The 20,405-nt window shown below is 39.0% G+C and overlaps 1 protein-coding gene across 3 annotated transcripts; it reads left to right on the forward strand.

Moving 5' to 3' along the window:
* Positions 1-1,321: 1,321 nt before the first annotated feature.
* Positions 1,322-19,265, forward strand: HACD1 (3-hydroxyacyl-CoA dehydratase 1). Of its 3 annotated transcripts, XR_005816944.1 has the most exons (8): positions 1,324-1,647; positions 5,856-5,973; positions 7,036-7,054; positions 7,135-7,223; positions 9,858-9,979; positions 12,229-12,407; positions 13,896-14,371; positions 18,917-19,265. XR_005816944.1 is itself a non-coding variant. In XM_040547911.1 (7 exons), exons 1-7 carry the CDS (start codon positions 1,520-1,522, stop codon positions 13,976-13,978), a joined length of 732 nt encoding a protein of 243 aa, XP_040403845.1. In that variant the 5' UTR covers positions 1,322-1,519; the 3' UTR covers positions 13,979-19,265. The 3 variants fall into 3 exon arrangements, 2 of the variants coding, with proteins under 2 accessions (XP_040403845.1, XP_040403844.1); XM_040547911.1 differs by having other exon boundaries at positions 1,322-1,647; positions 7,141-7,223; positions 13,896-19,265; XM_040547910.1 differs by having other exon boundaries at positions 13,896-19,265.
* Positions 19,266-20,405: the final 1,140 nt, after the last annotated feature.

The following is a 20,405-nucleotide window of genomic DNA, read 5'->3' on the forward strand; positions in this document are numbered from 1 at the left end:
GCTCAGATAAACCATGTATTTGCCTACTATGCAGTTTTTTATGCTTCAGATAAGTACAAGGTTGGCAAAAGTTTTTGAATTAGATTGTTTAATCCTGTGTATAAATTGCTCTAAGTTTTTTAACTACAGGATTCCCAAACAGGGTTATATTTATGACTACTTGTACATGAAAAGTGCCTGTGTATGTATGCATATATATATATATATATATACACATACATATATAAAAACCACTGGTACTTCCTATAGTCTTAGTAGCACATATCTGGTGCCATTTGCCAAAGTTTTGCATTTTTGCATGCATGTTACGCATTTGCTGTTGCCAGTGGTATGAAGCTGAAAGCTGAACATCTGCTTGTGTGCTTTGGTAAGGAGAGCGAGAGAAAGTTTCTGTATGGCACATCTACTAATCCTTTAACCGAAGGCCCATGAACTGAGACCACCTTAGTGTTTAAACAATAAGATGGCTTACCCCATGCTAAAGGAGGTAGGCTTGGATTCTTGAAAACTTTTGGGGCTGACAAAGTAGGATTTCAAAGATAGGTCCTGACTTGCCTTTGGAGTTCTTCTGTCTGCATGACTGTGCTCAAGGGATTTGTCCCGAATGGCAATGGTTGCAGTGCCTAGCCGTGGAGATGAGGGGCCTGAGGCTACATGCCCACCACCCAAAGTGGAGCAGCTGGCATCTCTGGGCTAGCACAGACTGAGCCAGATGGCAGGGTGTGCATATGGCCTGCACCTCTGTGGGACCATGTCACACCAACACAGCTCACAGCGATGCTGCTCTGGGTCCTCAGCTCACAGCCCTGTCCAGGCTCTGTTTTCATGTGCACAGGCTGCAGGCTTACAGTTTAAGGTAACTTATATGTTCAAATCTCATCCTTCAGTCCATAGGAAGGACTTTTTCCCCTTGTCAGGGGGCCTGCCTCAGTCTGCCTCGTGCATATAGGGTGACACCAAGACACACCACACTGGAAGGGATCGTCCCCTTTAGGGGGACCTCTGAGCTGGGGCCCCATGGACTTGGTTCAACAACTCCACCTCTCACCAACCAACCTCAAACCTCCTTGTGTTTTTATTTGTGTATGTGTTTGTGTTGTGTTTTTTTTTTTTTTAAGACCGATATTTTCTGTCACTGGCGCTTGGAGCCGGGGACAAGGCGCCAGCTTCCCGGTGTCGGGGGGCGTCGAGGGGCGGTGAGGGGCAGCCGGGGGCGGCGAGGGGAGGCGAGGGGCGGCGAGCGGCAGCACGGCGCTGCCTCACCCCCCGCGGGCGGGCCGCGGCCCCTTCCTCCCGCCCCTGCCCGCCGCCGTGCCCGGGGAGCCCGGCGGTGCGGAGGGAGGAGCGGGCAGCGCCGTGTGAGCGGGCGGCGGCGGGCGGCGGCCGCCAGGGCAGCAGCCAGATGGGCTGAGGGACAGCGCGAGGTCCAGCTGTCAGCGCGGCCTCAGCCCCGCCGCGGCGGGAGCCCCTCCTCCCCGCGGGCGGGCGGCTTCGCTCGCTGCCCTGCTGGGGGGGAACCATGGCGTCCAGCGAAGAGGACGGAGGCGGCAACGGCTCGGTGGAGGAGAAGGAGAACGGCAAGAAGAGGAGCCTGGGCGCCCTGGCCACGGCCTGGCTCATCTTCTACAACGTCGCCATGACCGCGGGGTGAGCGCGGGCCGGCGGCGGGGAGCGGGGTCGGCGGCGCGGCGGGGACCAGGCGTGGGGGACCGGGACCGGGGCCGGGGCCGGAGCCGGGGCGGGAGCCGCCGTGGGGCAGGGGGAGAGCCGGGGGCGGCGGGGGGTCGCCGGCAGCGGGGCTGCAGCCCCGGCTTGCCCGGCATTGCCTAATACGGTGCAGCGCTACCCGCGAGCGGGCGCGGCGGAGGTTAAGTATAGCCGGGCCAGGAATGCCGGGCGGCGGGGCCGCGCTGCCTGCTGCCCTCACAGCCCGCACAGCCCGCACAGCCGCCGGGCCCCAGCGGGTGAGGGCCCGGCCGGGGCCCCGAGCTGCCCTGGAGCCCCCCCGGGCTCTGGGGACGAGGCCGTGTGGGCGCCCGCTGTCCCTTCAGCGAGGCGAGCGGTGGGGGAGAATTAATCGTTAAAACAGCTTTATCTTGGGTCCCAAAGGGTGAATTCCCACTCTTTGGAATACCGTAGAGTACTGGTGATGCTATAGTTCTGTCAGGGTGTCCACACAGAAGGTCAGGAATAGGATTTAAATGGCTTTCTTCTCACTAGCATCCGTGCACACACTATTCATATATCGCAAGCCTTTGGAAAGTGCTTTTACTGGCGATTTTTGTAGCTTGCAGGTTAATTTCGCCTCATGGAGTTCCCAGCCTCGTCCTCCATGTGTGAATTTGGCAGTGAGCGCTGACTCTTGCCATTGACTTTTATCTGTCAATGCCATTGCCTTTCATCTTTTAATCTGTGTAAAAGATTATTGAACCATTTTAGTTCTGACCTCAGGTGCTGATTCAGGCTGTCCCACTTCCTCCTCCCCATCTTCTGTTGTCATCAAGAGGGATTCAGACTTGCTAAACTGCGTATTTTATGTGGAAACAGAGAAAGAAGAGATAGGAACAAATTCTTGTAATCTTTTCAAAGAGATAAAGTTTAAGAGAAAAATAAAGGTTTGAAATAGAGAAATATTTCACAGGGGCACTACAGAGGACAGGTGAACATGAAGAACAGTATGTTTGTCCAGACGGTGCACTATGGCGAAGTGTTTCTAGAATTTTAACAACCTCTCTGATACATAAGTGCACGTGAACAACCAGTCTAATACCAAATTGCATTTTATCTTTCTAATAAAAATTTAAGGGATACATTCAGCGACTAAAATGGCAGGCCAGTACCCAATCTTACTGAAAGTCCCAGCTGGAAATCCTACCTTTATTGCACAAATTGTTTTCCATTTCCTGCTGATTTACAGTATTCACTACAAGGGCTTTCCTGAAATCCAAAGTTGAAGCCACTGAAAGCTAAATAAAATGATCGGCAGAAATTCCAAATGTCCAAGCAATAATTTACTTAAGAAAAAATGTATTTACAGTCTTCGGTTCTGAATGGAGTCCCAGACTACTTCTCTCTGCAACGCTTTTGTTAAGAATGAGATGCAGAAAATGCCTTGTGAGATTAGATGTAACATGACTTCTCAGGCTAGGCCTAGCACAAAGCTGTGGCTGTCACCATTCGTGCTGCCAGCTGGATGCACACGCGCTGTCACCTTCCTCTTGTCAAACACGTCACTGTAAAACGGGGCAGCCTTGCTGTGAAGGACTACCAGTGAGATTCCAGTAATTCCTCATTTCCACCGTGGTAGGAGACAACCTCAAATTAATGCATTCACCTTTAAAATCTGTTATAAAATCTAAATAATATTTGGGGAGCTGGGCAAATTTTGGAGCTCCAGCAGATCAGATTCAAGGGCTTAAGATAGAAAGAATGAAGGAGGGGAATCATTCCAACAGTGTGGGGAAGCCTGACTAACTTAATGTAGAGCTTGAAACGCTGTCATGAACTGTTGTTGGCATGGACAAAGCGAAGTGACTGTGTAGTGGTAGATGCTACGTGTGAGAGTTGTTGAGGGACTGATACTGAACTGCATGTCATGCGTGGGGAGTACGGAGCTGTTATGATCCATGCAAATTTCATGCCGTTACAGCACAACATGTCCGATAAATTATCCATCTTTCTTGGTGTCTCGTTTCCAATTTTAGCCAGAATGTTATGTATAGGGGACAGTGTAAAAGCTGGGGAAGCGTTAAATATTTATCCAAACGTTTATATAAATATAGAATCATAGAATCATTCAGGTTGGAAAAAGACCTCTAAGATCATATAGTCCAACCTTAAACCTAGTACTGACAAGTCCACCACTAACCCATGCTACTAAATTCTACATCTACATGTTTCTTGAAGACCTCCAGGAATGGTGACTCAGCCACTTCCCCGGGCACAACCCTTTCAGTAACGAAATGTCTCCTAATATCCAACCTAAACCTCCCCTGGTGCAACTTGAGGCCATTTCCCCTCCTCTTCTCACTTGGTGCTTAGGAGAAGAACTTGATCCCCACCCTGCTACAACCTCCTTTAAGGTAACTATAGAGCACAATGAGGTCTTCCCTGAGCTTCGTTTTCTCCAAGCTAAATAACCCCAGTTCCCTCAACGGCTCCTCGTAAGACTTGTTCTCCAGGCTCTTCACCAGCTTCGTAGCCCTTCTCTGGACATGCTCCTGCACCTCGATGTCCTTCTTGTAGTGAGGGGCCCAAAGCTGAACACAGCACTCGAGGTGTGGCCTCACCAGAGCCGAGTACAGGGGGACGATCACCTCCCTGGTCCTGCTGGCTGCACTGTTCCTGGTACAAGCCAGGATGCCGTTGGCCTTCTTGGCCACCTGAGCACTCTGCTGGCTCATGTTCAGGTGAGCGTCGATGAACACCCCCAGAGCCCTTTCTGCTGGGCAGTTTTCCAGCCACTCTGCCCCCAGCCTGTAGTGTTGTATGGGGTTGTTGTGCCCCAAGTGCAGGACCTTGTAACATTTAACATGTAACACTTAGCCTTGTAACATTTCGTTTATTTCCCTGAATATTTCTATACTCTCCTAGTGTGCCTCTGAATATTTCTCAGACCCCACCGCTTTGTGTCTTGGGCCTGCCTCAGCCAGAGTTCATGTTGCTTTACAATATGCTTGTGATGGCTTTGTGGAGCATGAAAGGATTGAATGATTGCTCCCAAATATCATCAGACAAGAACTTAAACTAATGTTATTGCAATTCATGTATTTTCATTTTTAACTCTCAAAATAGCCACTCGCAGCTCTGGCTATGCCTATAAGTTTATATCTAACAAATTTTGTACTTAGCCTTTGTGGTTTTAAGCCTGAAGTTTCAAGGAATCTTGCTAGTGTGATGTTTGTAAGAATGTGGGAATGCATTAACAATGGAACATATGGTATATTATTTTGAAAATTTTAATTTCATAAACATGGATTAATTACGTGGAAGCAACTGCTCATACCTTGGGTTATTGTACTTGATCTGGGCTGGGATGGTGGGGGTCAATCCACCATGGTTATGAAGTGTTTTTTTGTTGTTGTTGTTGTTTGTTTGTTGTGTTTTTATCTCAGTTTCCATTTGAGATCTCAATTTGAATTTTATATTAAATTTCAGTTTGGTTCAAAGATGTTGTTACTTTCTTTCATTTACACATTTACATTGAAAGGATGATCAGCTAATAGCATTGTTCAGTTTCCTTAAAAAAAAAAAAGAAGCCAACACCATCAAATCTGCTAGTTAAATGTTCTTGCCTCTGGAAGCCAGGAGCTTAGAGCACCAATCTGACAGCACATCAGAGTTTGATTTCCAAGGTGACTTCTCAGCACTTCTGAACTGTAGAACAGAAGCATCGATCCCCAGTTGGTTCTGAAAATGACAAGTAAAGTGCCATGAAAAATGTAAAAATGATGTGCATCGGTTCCAACCTGAGACCAAAATGGTAGCCTCAGTGCTGAGTTCATCTGATGTTTTCAAATAACAGTAATTCACAGTAAAGATGCATGAGGATTTAACAGTAAAAATACAGTCACCTCTTGTCTGGTGGGCCCCTAATTTAGGTAATTCAGGTCAATCCTCTGAAGATAAACAAGTCATTCGCTATCCTTTTCCAGGTAAAGAGATAAAAGAGCGTAGTGTTGATGTAACACTACATAATATTTCTGTCTAAAGATATTTTTAACAATCTCCTAAGAACACCGACAAGTGAAGAAGCAAAGATATTCTGTGAAGAAAATATTCTGCTAAATTATTTACCGCGGATGGATATTTTTAGAATTCTTATTTGAAATGTATCCATTCTCTTTCTTTTGTAGGTGGCTGGTATTGGGTATAGCCATGGTGCGATTTTATATACAGAAAGGAACACACAGAGGCTTATTCAGAAGCGTGCAAAAGACGCTTAAATTTTTCCAGACATTTGCTTTGCTTGAGGTAAATTTCAAACATAGTTTGCTTTACTGGATGCTGCGTATCATAGGCAAAGCACATTATTAGCCTGAATTTAATATCAAAATGTTGTGTTAGTGCTGAAAGTTGTTTTACCTTCCTTATTTGATGATAATTTTTTGTGGGGGCAAGGAGATTAGTTGGAACAAATAAGCACATTTAAAAAACTTAATATTTTCATAAATCAAATACTCCCTGGGAACTGCTATGCTTCTAGTTATTTCCAGACTGGATTCACATGCCCCGTATAAATCCTTACAACAAGGTCTGTGCAAGTTGTGCAAAGCATTCTTGAAATAATATGACTTTGCCAACCATGCACTCATGGTCTCAATTTATGGTACACCCGTGAAATAAAACTGTTGGGTATACTGAGCAGTTACGGTTCTTTCCCAAGCTCAGCTAAGAGTGTCTGTCTGCATTTTTACTCTTTTTCTCAGTCTGCCCCTAACATCTGTAGTTCAAGCAGCTGTTTAAAATCATGTGGCCAGCTGTCTATAGGCTTTTTTGCTATTAAACTTTCACAATAGGTAATTCCACTTGGGTCTATCAAAACAATGAAAATCGCTCTATTTGCTAAACATTACTGACCAGAAAATAAATCTCAAGATTCATAGCTCTCATTGGCAAAATGATAATGCTGATATTAATCCATAATGAATACAGAACATTTTAAAATTTCTATTAATTTAGCGTACATTGTACGACTCCTTCCACATTGTCCTGTGAAATTATTCTTTGGCTAAGATAATGGAAGGGAAGTTTACCAGTTCAAAAAAGAAGCGCTTTGTAAGTATTTAAATGTTCAATATATCCAATTAGGAAAATAAATCTCTTTCATTTAGTGCTTACACAGGTCAGATACTGAGCCCATCACCGGTTGCTAGGGCTCCAATGTGTACTTCTTTTAAAGATGCTGAAATGTTAGCTGGAGAAAAAAACAGCAGAAATAAACCTAGGTTTATATTAATATCAAAAAGCCAATGTTAGTAGTGCAGATAGTAACATACTGTAAATTAGTAACCTTTAACTTATTTTTATTTACAGGTAGTCCACTGTGCAGTTGGTGAGTTCTTTCTTTAGTTTCTCCTATAACTAATTAAAACATGAATAATGGAGCAGAGATAACATGTTTCTCTTTTCAAGGAATAGTTCGCACATCTGTGCTTGTGACGGGGGTCCAAGTGAGTTCAAGAATCTTCATGGTGTGGTTCATTGCACATAGTATAAAACAGGTATGTATGTGAGCAAATTGTGTTTTAATTGTTTATAAGAAGGAATTATTAATGCAGTTCTCATTTCATCAGGAAGACATTTAAAAATTAATAAGACTCATACAGAGAAGACTGACGTACTCGAGTGCTGTTTCTGAAATAGGGGTTACAGGACTGAATTTATGTGCTTCTACCCAGGTGGCTGGGTCTGGTTCTCAGGTATGAATCAGCACTGTGTTCAGCATCATGCCAGCCAGCTATGGTCTGCCTAAGTGAAATCAGCACTAGTGCTTTCATTTACCTGCATATGTACCATAGTGCTACCTATTCCCTTTGAAGAACTTAACTTAGCATTTACTGAATGAATCTAAGTGAAAATGTGTCTTAAATTGAATTTACCTGGTTTAAATGGTTGTGATTTTGCAATTTATTTTAGGAACCTTCTCAAAATTTTATTGTTATGGGAATATCAGCATTCGATGGCATGCATACTGCATTGTTTTCATTAAAAGTATATCAAGTTTTCCAGCATGCCACAGGAACACTTAAGGTCCTGAATAAATGACAATAACTTATTTGCCTGGCTGTAGGTGGTTATTGTAAGTCTAGTGATACGTTAGCAGAATGAAACAAGCAGACTGCTTACAGCTAGTAGACAGGACATTTATTCTGCTTTCTGTAAAGGGTATGTGAGAATTCAGTGATAGATTTTGAGTCTGTGCTTCTGAATTTCTTTAAATTTAAAAAGCTGAGCCATTAAACTGTCTCACCAGCAGATGGCATATGCCCTTCTGCCAATGGGATATCATAGCTCCTGCCTCAGTTGACAAATCCTTTAATTTCAGTTCACAGAGAACTTTTTCTAAACACTTCATCTTTTCCTTTACTGTGCTTTTTTTTCTTAACATGAAATAAACTTTTCATAGATTTTTGTAAGTTAAGTGTATTCAGTGTTTTCTTTTTCCCTTATGTGAAAAAGTCTCAAAGATTCACACGTTTTTTTGATATTGAATATTTACATGAATGCTGGAATTTAGCACTGCTTTTTGCCATTTTTTTTTTTATTATCTGCAGTGGATTAAATCTTTAGCATATCCAGTCATTTCTCTTGTTTCCTCTATCTTCAGTACAGCTGTGTCCAAGAAAAATACATCTAAATGTATGTCTGATTGTATTTCACGCTGTTACTGCTTAGCAGGCATGAATGTTCAGGGTCACGTAGGTGGTGAGAGGCATGTTAGTGATAACAGCCAGACCCAGATCTCTCTACTTGACTGGAGATTTGCAAGGCAACAAATAGGAATTCTCTGCATACTTACTTAGAGCACTTCTGCTTGGCTTTAGCACTGTGACAGGAATCTAAGTTTGGGTTATCAATGTTTGTCTCTAATCGCATGAGGCTAAGAACAGCCTAATTCTGTCTTTTCCTTTGCTTATCTGTTTGGATGTCTTAGCACTGCCATTGTTGCTGTTTCTTTGTGAGTTTGGTGGGATTTTTATATCTTTTTATTTTGTTTGTGAGATCCTTTCACTAAAATTGCACCTTCTTTGACTGACACATCGAGGGCGCGATTTTATGAGAAGACGATCAATTAAAATTCTTCTTGACTTTTGACAGAGTTGTGCATTTTCAGCATCTTTGTGATGTATTAAGCTTTGTCATCGTGTTGCATTCTATTAAAAAAAAAGTCATTTCCCTTTTTGTCATTTTAACAAAATTTATGTTACTTTATTTTATTTCACAGACATCCCTGGAGCTTTTCAGCCTTCAGGCATGGAAGTGTATTACAAAATTCCTTCCCTTTTAAAGAACAGAAAATTACTTGCGTGTAATTCTTCTCCTCAGAAGGTAGTGTTTGTAATAGATCCCCACATGCCTTCTTTGTATTTGGGGTCTTCTGTTTATTTGTTCACTTAAGGTGAAAAAGAACTGATGTTTTGAAAGAGCAGATAGATGTGCTACCTACTGATGAGGCAGTTTAATGACTCAGAACTTAAATCTTAGACAGGACAGTTGAGTAAGCTTACACAAAACTCCTGATCTGCCAACTACTCTTCATTTGGTGTTCATCAGTGTTCCAAGTCCTTAACCATCTTGCAGCCAGATTTGATCTTCTGCTACTAAGTTCCAGTCAGCAGGCGATACTAAACATTTCCTTTCATCTAAAGTTTCATGGAGACATGCACTGTATGGTGGGGAAGAAGCAAAATAAAAAGTAAGAGAAAGTCTAGGAGATAGAGAGAGTAGTGAAATACGGAATAGGTAAAAGCTGGTTATGAAAGGAGTGTATCTTACGTAGTATTTTCTTTTTTCTATTTTGAGGAGCAAGAAAATAAGCAAGCAAATCAACCACAGATAAAGAGGGAGACAGTTAGATAGCATAGTGAAAGTGCAGATAAAGAGAAGGAATAAGCTCAAATATAGTTTTATGGTTTTGTATTTGCGTAATGGATAAAGATTGCTGAGTTTGCAAAATGTCACTATGTTAGTAAATATATATATAATAGTCATGGTTTCAGCATGGTTTCAAAGAAATTTTCTTTCTTTACAAGATGTTAGTTCTGTTCCATATATCTTAAACAGAAGACTGTTGCAGTTTGCACAGAAAAGAAGCTTAAGGATGAAGAAAGTGTTGGTTCTTTATACTTCTGCAGATCCAGAATGAGGAGAGCGTTATTCTTTTTCTGGTCGTATGGACTGTGACAGAGATTACTCGATATTCCTTCTACACATTCAACCTGCTCAACCATTTGCCATACTTCATTAAATGGGCCAGGTGGAGATGTCTTGCATTTCAGTTTCTCATGGTTCTGTGCATGTTAGTTTCATGCATGCAGAGCTAACACACGGGAGAGCTTTGGTTATGTGCCAGCAGAGTGCAAGTTGGTTGCTTTCTCTACTTGTGATTATTGTTACTTGGTTTAAAATATGAAAAATATTTTAGCTGAGATTTTTGGGTGTGATTTGTTCCATGCTTTCTTTGTCTCATGGCTTGAACTCTGTTTTAATTCACTTTAATATTTTTTCCTTATCTTTGGAGTCATCTTTTAACTTACAGTATGATTCCTTAAGAAGCTTTTGAATACAGTGCCTAAAATTAAGCACCTGTACTAGTCTTTGTAGATTTAAGGTCTTTGAAATTATTGGAGCTGTTGTCTTTTTCTGTATGCGTAGTATTGCTTTGTGAGAAGTTCTGCTTTATCAGAGCTTTTGTAGTTATATTAATGTAGTGAAGCTAAATATTGGCATAGTTTAGCCAACATAAAAAGTGTGTTCTGTATCAAAACTACTTTGATTTTGAAACACGCTTAAGGTCTGTCACTATATCAGATATATTACAGAGACTGCGTGTTTATCAGGAGATTTAACTGGAAGAGTAACATTCTCTGTAGTTACCGTTTGAAAAATATATGCCAAGACAGACAGACTTCCCCTGTTAGAAATGAAATACCTACATTCAGCACAGGTGACTATTGAAACAAGTTTGTGTGTTTGTTTATTCTGCTTTATTTGTGTGCTATAGATAATGCAGTTCTGATGCTTCTAATGCACTTCTTTGAGGTGTCCAATAATTATGTCCGTTATTAAAAACGTTATTTTTTTTGCTAATACCTGAGGTTGTAGGTTTGGTCATGTTTAAGCACTAAACTTACAAATTATCAGGTCCAGCTTCAGTAATGATTTTTATGTAGTCTTCAGAAAGAGAAATGCATTCAGAAAGTAGTACACTGACGGGCTTTTTGCCATCAAGTCAGTGTATGTTGAACGATAGAATTTTTGTTTCTTCATAATAGGCAAGCTGACATTCTCACAGCAGAGGCGTATGGCGAAATATATAAACAAAACATTCAAAAATGTATTATCTTTTCAGGAGTCCAAAATACCCTCTTTTTGATTTTTAGAGAATCAAATAACACAGCTGAGCATAAATCCAGGATTCCTAAGGAGCTGGACCTTTCTGATCTTTAAGATATTGGCCTGTCCCTAGTTAATGGTATAGGTATGATCTAAATTTTAGCTCAGAGTTTTTACGTTGTTTTTTTTACACTACATAGAGACAATCTGTGTATAGGTCATGGCATCAGTTCCTTCTTATACCTCACGTAATCTGTTCTCTGACCTATGAGTCCTCTAAGGCCATTGGCTCCTGAGAGGGTTTCATGTTCAGTTGCTACCATTTTGGATCTCATCTCTTTTGGTCATGGAATGCACGCTGTACACTTCTCTCAGACCCTGTGTGACAGCTCTCATTGCTCTTCCCCTGAGTGAGCTCAAGAGAGCTGTTCCTTAGGAGAGACTGCAGCTACATGATGCACTGTGCATAAGGACTGCACAAACCCCGTTGATTACATTTTTCATTTTGTCCACATGTCTGTAGCCTGTGGCATTCAAACCATATTTTCTTTAAACTCAATGTCTTTGCCCTTTATTTGAATGTGTTCTGCTTGTTTTTAGGTGGATTTGATGATTTTCTGGAGCTGTTGTTCTCTTTAATTTTTAATTTCTATTAGTGGTAAACGTAGTTTTATTTAGATTTCCCTTGTGGCAGTGGGTAAAACAAGTTTCTGATATTTCTCAACTTCTTCATTGTCTTCAAAGAAATTATAGTACATAGAGTTGCCCTAGTGTGCATGCACTGTGACAAGGATGTGCAGGATCATCTGAATTTGGGATCCAGTTCTGGTTTTAGTCCTACCAGTGACAACAGGAAACCAACAAAAAAATTAAAAAGACATTATTGGAGACTACAAATTTACAGAATAATTTTTGACTCTTTAGTATTAGAAAGGCATACATGCATTCCGATATTTCTCTGTTTTTAAATAAAATGATTGAGGAATTCATTCTCTGTAAACAAAAATGACGCAATCCTAAGTAATTGATATTCTGTGCCAATTCGGGAGGTGGTCCTTGACTTTGGTGCAGGACCTACTCCAATATATTGCTGTGCCACTAATGATAGCAAAATGAAATTTTAAATTCATGAGGCATTTCTCACAATTTTTTATTTATTTTTTAACGCAGATACAACTTTTTTATAATTTTGTATCCTGCTGGAGTTGCTGGTGAACTGCTGACTATATATGCTGCTTTACCCTATGTGAAGAAAACAGGAATGTTTTCGTTGAGACTTCCCAACAAATACAATGTCTCCTTCGACTACTATTACTTCCTTATTATTGTCATGTTCTCCTATATACCATGTAAGTATTATTTAACTTTAGTAACGCTAGCAACATAATAATCAATTATCAGCAGTGCTGGCAACACTTCCTGTAGTTAAATTTCCTGACACTTTCCACTCTTAACATCTGCTTTCTGTTGTTCCAAGCTTTGCTGTGCTTTAATTATTTAAACTGAAATTTTCTGTTCTGTTATTTGCCTCAGAACATAAGCTATCTTAAAAATTTTTGTGAAAATGCTAAAAAGACCATCAATAAGTAAAAATATTTACGTACAGAAATGTCTGTCTGTAGTTGTATCTCTGTGAATTTCTAGTGCCTCTGCTGCTTTGAAGCAATGACTTAAAAATTCTCCTGCAAGATCCAAAGATTGGCCTTCTCTCATTTTTTTAATTTTTTTTTTTTAATTGCTGTTAGTATCCTCTTACCTGTGACCATTTGAGCAAGCATGCTTAGGAAAAACTTGAAGCAAAATTTCAGCATCACAGAAATCCACCCCCTGCCTCCAAAACCTCTCCGAGTGTACTTCAGACCTGGGTTTAACCAGATCTTCCTTGTACTTCTGGATACCAGGAGCCACAGATCAGTTGGCTAACCAGAACTAAGACTAGAGAGACTATCTGTCTTGAACTGCCATTGTTATTTCCACTGTAGGCTAAACAGTGCAGCCAAGGAGAAAGCAACCTGATTTAGATATAGCACAATGACAACTGAAATGGAGCTAGAGCAAACTGGGCAAGTAGTTTATGTTAGATACTCTGGACAGTGAGGCTAGAAACAAAGCAAGAGACTAGGCAGAGGAACTGGGAAGCAGGACAACTGAAGTTAAAAGGAGCTGTGATGTGCATCCATAAAATGTATTCCTTCAAGAAACTGACTTAAAGTGTGGACTTTGACTGTATGTACACACACTTTGAATTTTCTTGTTGTAAGAAATCATGGAGGCCAATGAGAGAGATTTATATGAGTAAACTGATGGTTGAAGTTATCATAACTTACTAACAGTTTAAGAATTGTTTGCATAACTTTACATTTCAGGAATAAATCCAATTTTCTTTGCATTAAAAATAATGATCAAATGCATCAGAACCATAATATAATAGGACCAGGAGAAAGAGAGAGCTCCTAATTTCAGACTTCAAAAACTAGGGTAAATTTGGATCCTCAAAGTCTCGATTCAAACATGCTTACCTTAGCACAGGTTTGAAGACTTAGGTACTGCTAAGTCCTGTTAAGTGGTTAAGTCCTGTTCATACAAATAAAATGTTGAAGGGAAGATCCATAAAAGGAGAGTATACATTCAGAGGGCTTTGTCTGACTTTTGAGTAATTACTGTTTTGTAACTCACTGTGAAGTTCATGACTCACTGTTATTTGCCTTAACCAGCTGTGGCACTGTGTGCCATAATTTTTTTTCAATTCATCATTCTGCAAAAGTGTACTTTTCCGTAATGTGATCTGTTGATTTTTTTTTTTAATCTAATTTGCTTTCTTCTATGCTTTGATCAAGTATTTCCACAACTCTACTTCCACATGCTGCGGCAGAGAAGAAAGGTGCTTCATGGAGAAGTGATTGTAGAAAAGGACGATTGAATTGAGCCGTGTAATTATGGTGCTTTTAACGGAAAAACAAGGGTAAAAAAAAAAAAAACTTCCTGTGATTTTTCTGAGTCCAAGTTTTAAAACATGGAACAAGAATAAACAACTGTGTATAAAGTAACATGGACTGTATTATTTATACAAATAATATATCATCAGAATTACCTTTTCATCTTTGGTTTCACTTTGATTTTTAATTGTTCATTTCTTCAAACATTGTTTTCATATTTTCAATAGGCTGACAAATAGCTTTAACAAACTGAGTAGTTGGCTAATGTGCTTTCTATTGTGAAAGGCCTTGATGATCTGTAGTCATGCTGAAGAACAGAAGGAGAGTTGATGAGTTGTATTGAAAATGAGTCTTCTGGAAAACAGAGCATAAATTAGGTAATGATGTTTTTCATAGAGTAGGTGGCTTAAATGTTATTTAAGTTGTATGTTAAATTATACCTTTACGGTTATAAGTACTGTTAGTGTGTTGTTGAACGTTCTTTGAATTACAGGATCACACTGTAGAATTCTAGAAGGATTTTTGAAAGGAGCTGAATTCTTGATTGTCAGCGCAAGTTTAGATTTCTCTATATTTTTGCATCTAATTTAAAAGAAATGTTGATTAATAGATATATTAACTGGTTAAAAGTTTGTGCTGAGGAGTAGTCTTGATGTTCTTACTTTTCTCTGGTCAGTGGCTGGAACAGGACTCTTGTGGAGGAAGACTGATTGTCAGCATGTTTCATATTCTACATTTAATTATGTATGCAGAAAAATTATGGTATTGCATTTAGAAACTGTAGCTACAGTGAGATATTTTTATTCTTATAATTAGGTAAGAGGGATAAAATATACTTGAAATAATGTCTTAAAATACAAATTGTGCTTTGAATCATCCCATTGTGCAATTTTAATTGCTCCCTCCCCATTAATTGTTTGTAATGTGATTATGTAATTCTAATTAACATCTTCAATAGTATGCAAGAGGGATCTACAGTGTATTAATAAAAGTTACAGATGGTACTGCACTATATGATACCTGAGGGAAAGAAGTCCAATAGATGAATTAAATATGGGCAAGAGTTGGGCACAGCCTAAGAGATCCAAAGAAAAGGTAATGCATTTAAGGAGACTTGGATAGTTAGTGAGAGGGAGAGAAGATTGAAAAGTAATAACGTAGTAGGAAGTCTTGATAATATAGGCAACAAAGTTGCTTCCAGAATCACTAATATCAAAAAAAGAGAATATATGCAGAAGAGCTGCATCAGGCATTTGGGAATCGGAATATTCCCTGTGATCACTGAGGTGATTTCTACTGTCTTATATTTTGGGTACCTCGGGAGTGCAGAGTTGAGTCAATCTTCAGAAAGGTCAGAAAACATTAAAAAAAATAGTTAAAGTAAGAAGGAAGTTGGATAGGTTGAGTCATTAAGTATGTACAAATTTTGGTTATGTGACAAATACATGTAGAGGAAGAGGCTTTATTATTATGAAGGTGTAACTAGAATTGGTTATATATCTAGTGAATGTCAGGAGAAAGATCCTACCAGTGAGATCAGTTAGGTTACAGAATCATAGAATCATAGAAACACAAGGTTTCAAAGGACCTACAAGATCATCTAGTCCAACCATCCAGAATGATACAGTAAAGCTTATCGATGCATACAGTTTCTTGAAAGGTTTTAAGTTGGATGTAATACAGTACTGGAAAACAATCTTTCTTTGGAAGGAGTTTGAACTTCATAGTCGAATAGGCGGTTTCCACTTTTAGCTTTGATGATTAGATGATAATACAACTTTTTTTTGAAAATTGTAGATGCATCTTTTTCAGGCGTATCAGGTAATTTGATGAAAAAGCAAGGATTTACTACACCCTAACTTTTAAATTCCATTTTGTGCCTTACATTTTTGATATTCACATTGTCTTCATTACATGTAAATTAGATTCCTTTTAAATGATAGGTGCATAGTGGACTTGAGATAGAATAACTATATTCCTTAAAATTTTAAAAGGTGTAATCTTTGTATTTTTTAGAACAAATATATGCAAGGTGCTATAAGTTAACTTATTACTTTTCTGTTTTATATGCAGCTAAAAGTATTTCAAGTTTAAAATACAAACCACATTTACAATTCTGATTCACAAAATAGTTGTGTTACACGTTCAGACTAGCAGTTGTATTTGTCCAAAGTTCTTAGAATACACTTTTATAAACTGTACTTGCATTTTGATGCATGAGGAGCAAGCATCATGGCAGTTTTTAGAAATATTTCTGAGTTAGTAAGCAGAAGAGTATGATGAAATATGAGTAAATAAGATTAGATTAAGTTCTGTCTTTTTTTTTTTTTTTTTTTTTTACTGTCAGGGCAGCTCACCAAAGACCATAGCTATCAATTTATTGAAAATGCATTGAATACTTTCAGTATGTGATTTTGAAATCCTTTATTGGAGTGTATCCCACAGATACTATTCTTGTAATAAAAGAAATACCTGAGCTCTAATACTGTATTACATTCGTTTTCATTGTGGCTTAAAGCTCTTATCATATGACAATCCAGGAGCTATTTTTATATCCTTTTGTAAATGTGACAAAAAAAAATACAGCACAGCTTGTTAAAATCTTGTTTTTCATAAAGCAGCATCGTACAAGATATTGATAAAATTGTAAAAGTAATTTTCTTCTCTTCCTCTTCTTTTCTTCCTCTTCTTTTTTGGTTAAAGTCTTTCACTGAAGCCTCAGTGTATACCTTTTGTTTTAATATCTTCCCTAGAGTAGTGAAAATTTTGGGTAAAATGGGCCAGGACTTTATCCTTTGTAGCTTAATTAAACTTCAGTATAACACCATGAAACATTCAATTAGTTTGTTAAATGGACATAAAAAGTTAAGTATGATTTTCTTATGGTGCTCTCTTTCCAACTTATTTTTGACACCTCTTTTTTGTATTCTTCTCTGCAATATTCCTGGTTTGCATTGAAATCCTCCAGTTTATGAGAGATTAGAATGTAGTCAAGCATCAGTGTCTGTAATGTTTTGATGTAGTCTTTAACAAATTGTTTGTATGAATATGTTTTCTTGTGCTGTATTTGCTTTCTGAAATGGATTAATACAAAGTATGACCTTATAAAGTTTTTTTTTGTTTTTTTTTTTGATGCTAATACATAGGAACAGGTGTTTGGAATGAGATTTCTAATCATGAAGTGACATTTCTTACTATTGCTAGTGACATAAACACATGGTCCTTTTTATAAACTCCAGCTGAAAGCAGTTGGATTTCTTGAGGTTCCCTATAACACGCACGCTGGGAAAGGCTGTTCGAGGACAGGTTGGGTGAATCACCTCCTTTCACAGCTCTGCCCACAATGTCCGGAGGCCAAATGTTGACATTGGGGTGAGGCCAGTCCAATGGAATATAGTGCTGAGAAATTGCATCCTCCACATTAGCTGCCAGGAGGATCGTGGAGGCCATTGTGAACAGTAGCTGTTATGCATCATTTCCCTCACTTCTCTCTGCTCGGGATTTGAGAAGAGAGACGGGCAGCTGAACATGCTCTCATACCCTCTGCATAAGGAACTAATGAGATAGCTGAAAGGACCTCTGTGCACGAAGGGTGTGTTACAGAAAGAGGCTTTGTGCTCCACTCAGCTCTCTGTATCTGTATCTTGATCTATAAGCATGTATTTCTTGAAATACTGGTATGCCCAGATAGCTCTGTCACACTGCTGTCAATAGTACAGCTCAAAATTAACAGCCTTGGAGAAATTGTGCAGTATGCTGTTTCTCCTAATTCCCGTTGACCATAACACCCGGCCAAGTCCGTGTTAATGGGCAGATTGCAATGACTCATTAACAAGGAATTGAATGGAGACCTTTTCCGTGACCTTTATTTATCCAGAAATATGTGCAGTTTAAATCTAGGTCTAGCTACTGCTCTGACTGTGGTACTTGCACCCTTCATAATGGCTTACCTTAGTGGATATTTGTATATTTATGTGATTAGAAGGCAAATAAATTAGAAACATTGCAATAAACTGTAATTTGGAATAACTGCTGTGTTAACAGTTTCTGTGAATTGAGCTTTTGCTTAATTTGTCTTAGGAAAAAAAAAAAGGAAAAATAATACAAGTAAATATTCTGCACTAGGCAGAAGGGCTTCATAAATCAAAATTTCCAGGCAGGCATGCAGTTCTTTACAAAGCATTGGTTAAATGTGTTTTTGAACAAAAAGATGGAAAGCTTTTCTGAAAATTAAATTTTATTTCATAACGTATATTTTAAAATGTGCTCAGAGAGACTGTATTATTTATGATCAGTTTACAATTTAAATTCATGCTTAACACAGACTTTTGTAGATGATTAACCATAGCCCATTAAAATGTTTTAATAGATGTTTGTTGTAATGACCATTTAAGAAACAAACACCTTATGTTTCTGCAAAGCTCTTCTGTCTGTGCTCCCGTGCTCAAGTGAGTTTCAATAGCGTTACTGCCTACTAAGTTTTGCAAGGCCATTAAAGTGGCAGGTTCACATTTGCCAAGGATAGTCCCTTAATCTTGCTTTCATGGTGGCACACCTTAATAGGGTATGGTACTTTTGTTTCAGTGTCTGATACTGTAAGCCACTGATGCCTTTTCAAGGGGTCTTGAGTGCCTTCAGTAGGACAGGTGTTTATAAGTGTTTCATCCTTATTAGCATATTCAAAGGACCTATCCAGTGAATTCTTAGGTCACAGTAGGAATAAGTCTATAAAGTGGACTTAAGTCTGTACCAAGACAAACTGTGGAGAACCTGAATGTTGGATAACTCTAGCTCTCTTACAGGAGCTGGTTGTCAAGATCAGGCCTGCAACTGCTAATGGTTTTAGAGTTCTAAAATGTAAATGTGTACTACTTTCCATGTCATGTTGTATCAACTGAAACATGTTGTCTTTTTGTTCACAGTTCTCTTGCTTCTCTGTTCAGTCTTGAATGTATTTTGTGTCCTTTCAGATGGCTTTGTAAAAGTGTAAGTACAGAAATATTTATGTAAGCATATCATGTATAGATTGTACTTAAAGATTCTTAAAAATGTAAATGCACTGCAGCTGTTCATTATTGTTATTTTTCCTGGAATGCGTTATTATCATTAGCAGTTTACACAGACAGGAAAACGCTCAATATGATACTTTTAATAACTTATTTATTTGTAAAGATCATAAGATTTGATGAGCTAGAGATTCAGATACTTGTTTTAGAGATTGCTAAATTGCTGTAGCACTGTAGAAATTCATCATCAATTAAAAGCCATATTTTAAACTGTGTTCTATTTCATTTGATTTGATTTTTTTTATTATTATTTTTCTGCGGTAGCATGTAGAAGTCAGTTCATACCGACATTATCATTCAGTACTGTTCGTACTGTTCAGAGCATTACACCAGACTGGTATCTGTTTATAAGTACTGTGTGTGTATATATATATTTTTAATCTGGAATTATTTCACAAATCTTGAGGCTCCAACTTTAACATATTACTACTATTAGTTAGACTTCCTTTCTATATTCCATTTAAAAAGAGGTAAGTGGGAATAGTAATATTGGTTTAACTTCTCTTTAACAAGACAGAAAAATACAGTGCATAAAAAAAAGACATACAGCATCTGTCCACATGACAGATTCATGACAATATGAAGACAATTACATTACAATGATCTTGAAATAGGTATTACAGTAGTGGATATTTCAACGTTTTGGAACAGGGCTTTTAGTGATATTAACCTTTCAGGGGTGCAGGCAGCGAACATCCTCTGGCTGTCCTTCGCTACATAGCTAACAACGACATTGCAGCTATGAGGATTTTGTTGCCATGACAGTAAGATAAAGCAGTATGTGAGCATTCACACCTACTTCTTTTGAATTAGGAATCAAGTGGTTGTAACCCCAAGGAGCTTAACTGCATATAGAGGCTAAATCCTGTTAGTCAGAGGTATTATAATGCAGACTAAGATCTCCTAATCTGAAAGTTGCAGAAGTGGACTTCTGATCTAAATTTATAAGAGGGGATTTATTTGTCCTGGCCCACTACCAAGGTTAAACCAGCGTGATTTCTGTAGAAGTTAATGGAAGAATGTCCACTGGTCTCAGCAGGAGTGTGCTGGGACATAACCATTCATATATTCTGTGTAAATCTAGATTTAGCAGGAAAAAAGTAAACTGTGGCCTCCTTGTTAGCACCATCTGATAGAGAGCAAATGTGGCTCACCTGCCTCGCAGCTTTGCAGTGGCTGCACCCATCACTGCTCCTTGAAGAATGCACCAAAAGACCAGAAAATCTCCAGCAGTACACTGCTGTTGCATTATACTAATCTGAATTCAGCAGAGTCATACAATCTCTCTTCACTTATCTGCAGAAGTATCTTTTATTTCTGAAATTAATCTAGGCCCAATGACACA

This window comes from Cygnus olor, chromosome 2 (genome assembly GCF_009769625.2).
Source record: "Cygnus olor isolate bCygOlo1 chromosome 2, bCygOlo1.pri.v2, whole genome shotgun sequence".
NCBI lineage: Eukaryota > Metazoa > Chordata > Aves > Anseriformes > Anatidae > Cygnus > Cygnus olor.

Coding starts and splice junctions, on each gene's coding strand:
- HACD1 (XM_040547910.1), top strand. CDS start 1,520: ATGGCGTCCAGCGAAGAGGACGGAGGCGGCAACGGCTCGGTGGAGGAG. Junction 9,980..12,228: donor TACTTCATTAAATGGGCCAG/GTGGAGATGTCT, acceptor TTTTTAACGCAG/ATACAACTTTTTTATAATTT. Junction 12,408..13,895: donor CATGTTCTCCTATATACCAT/GTAAGTATTATT, acceptor GCTTTGATCAAG/TATTTCCACAACTCTACTTC.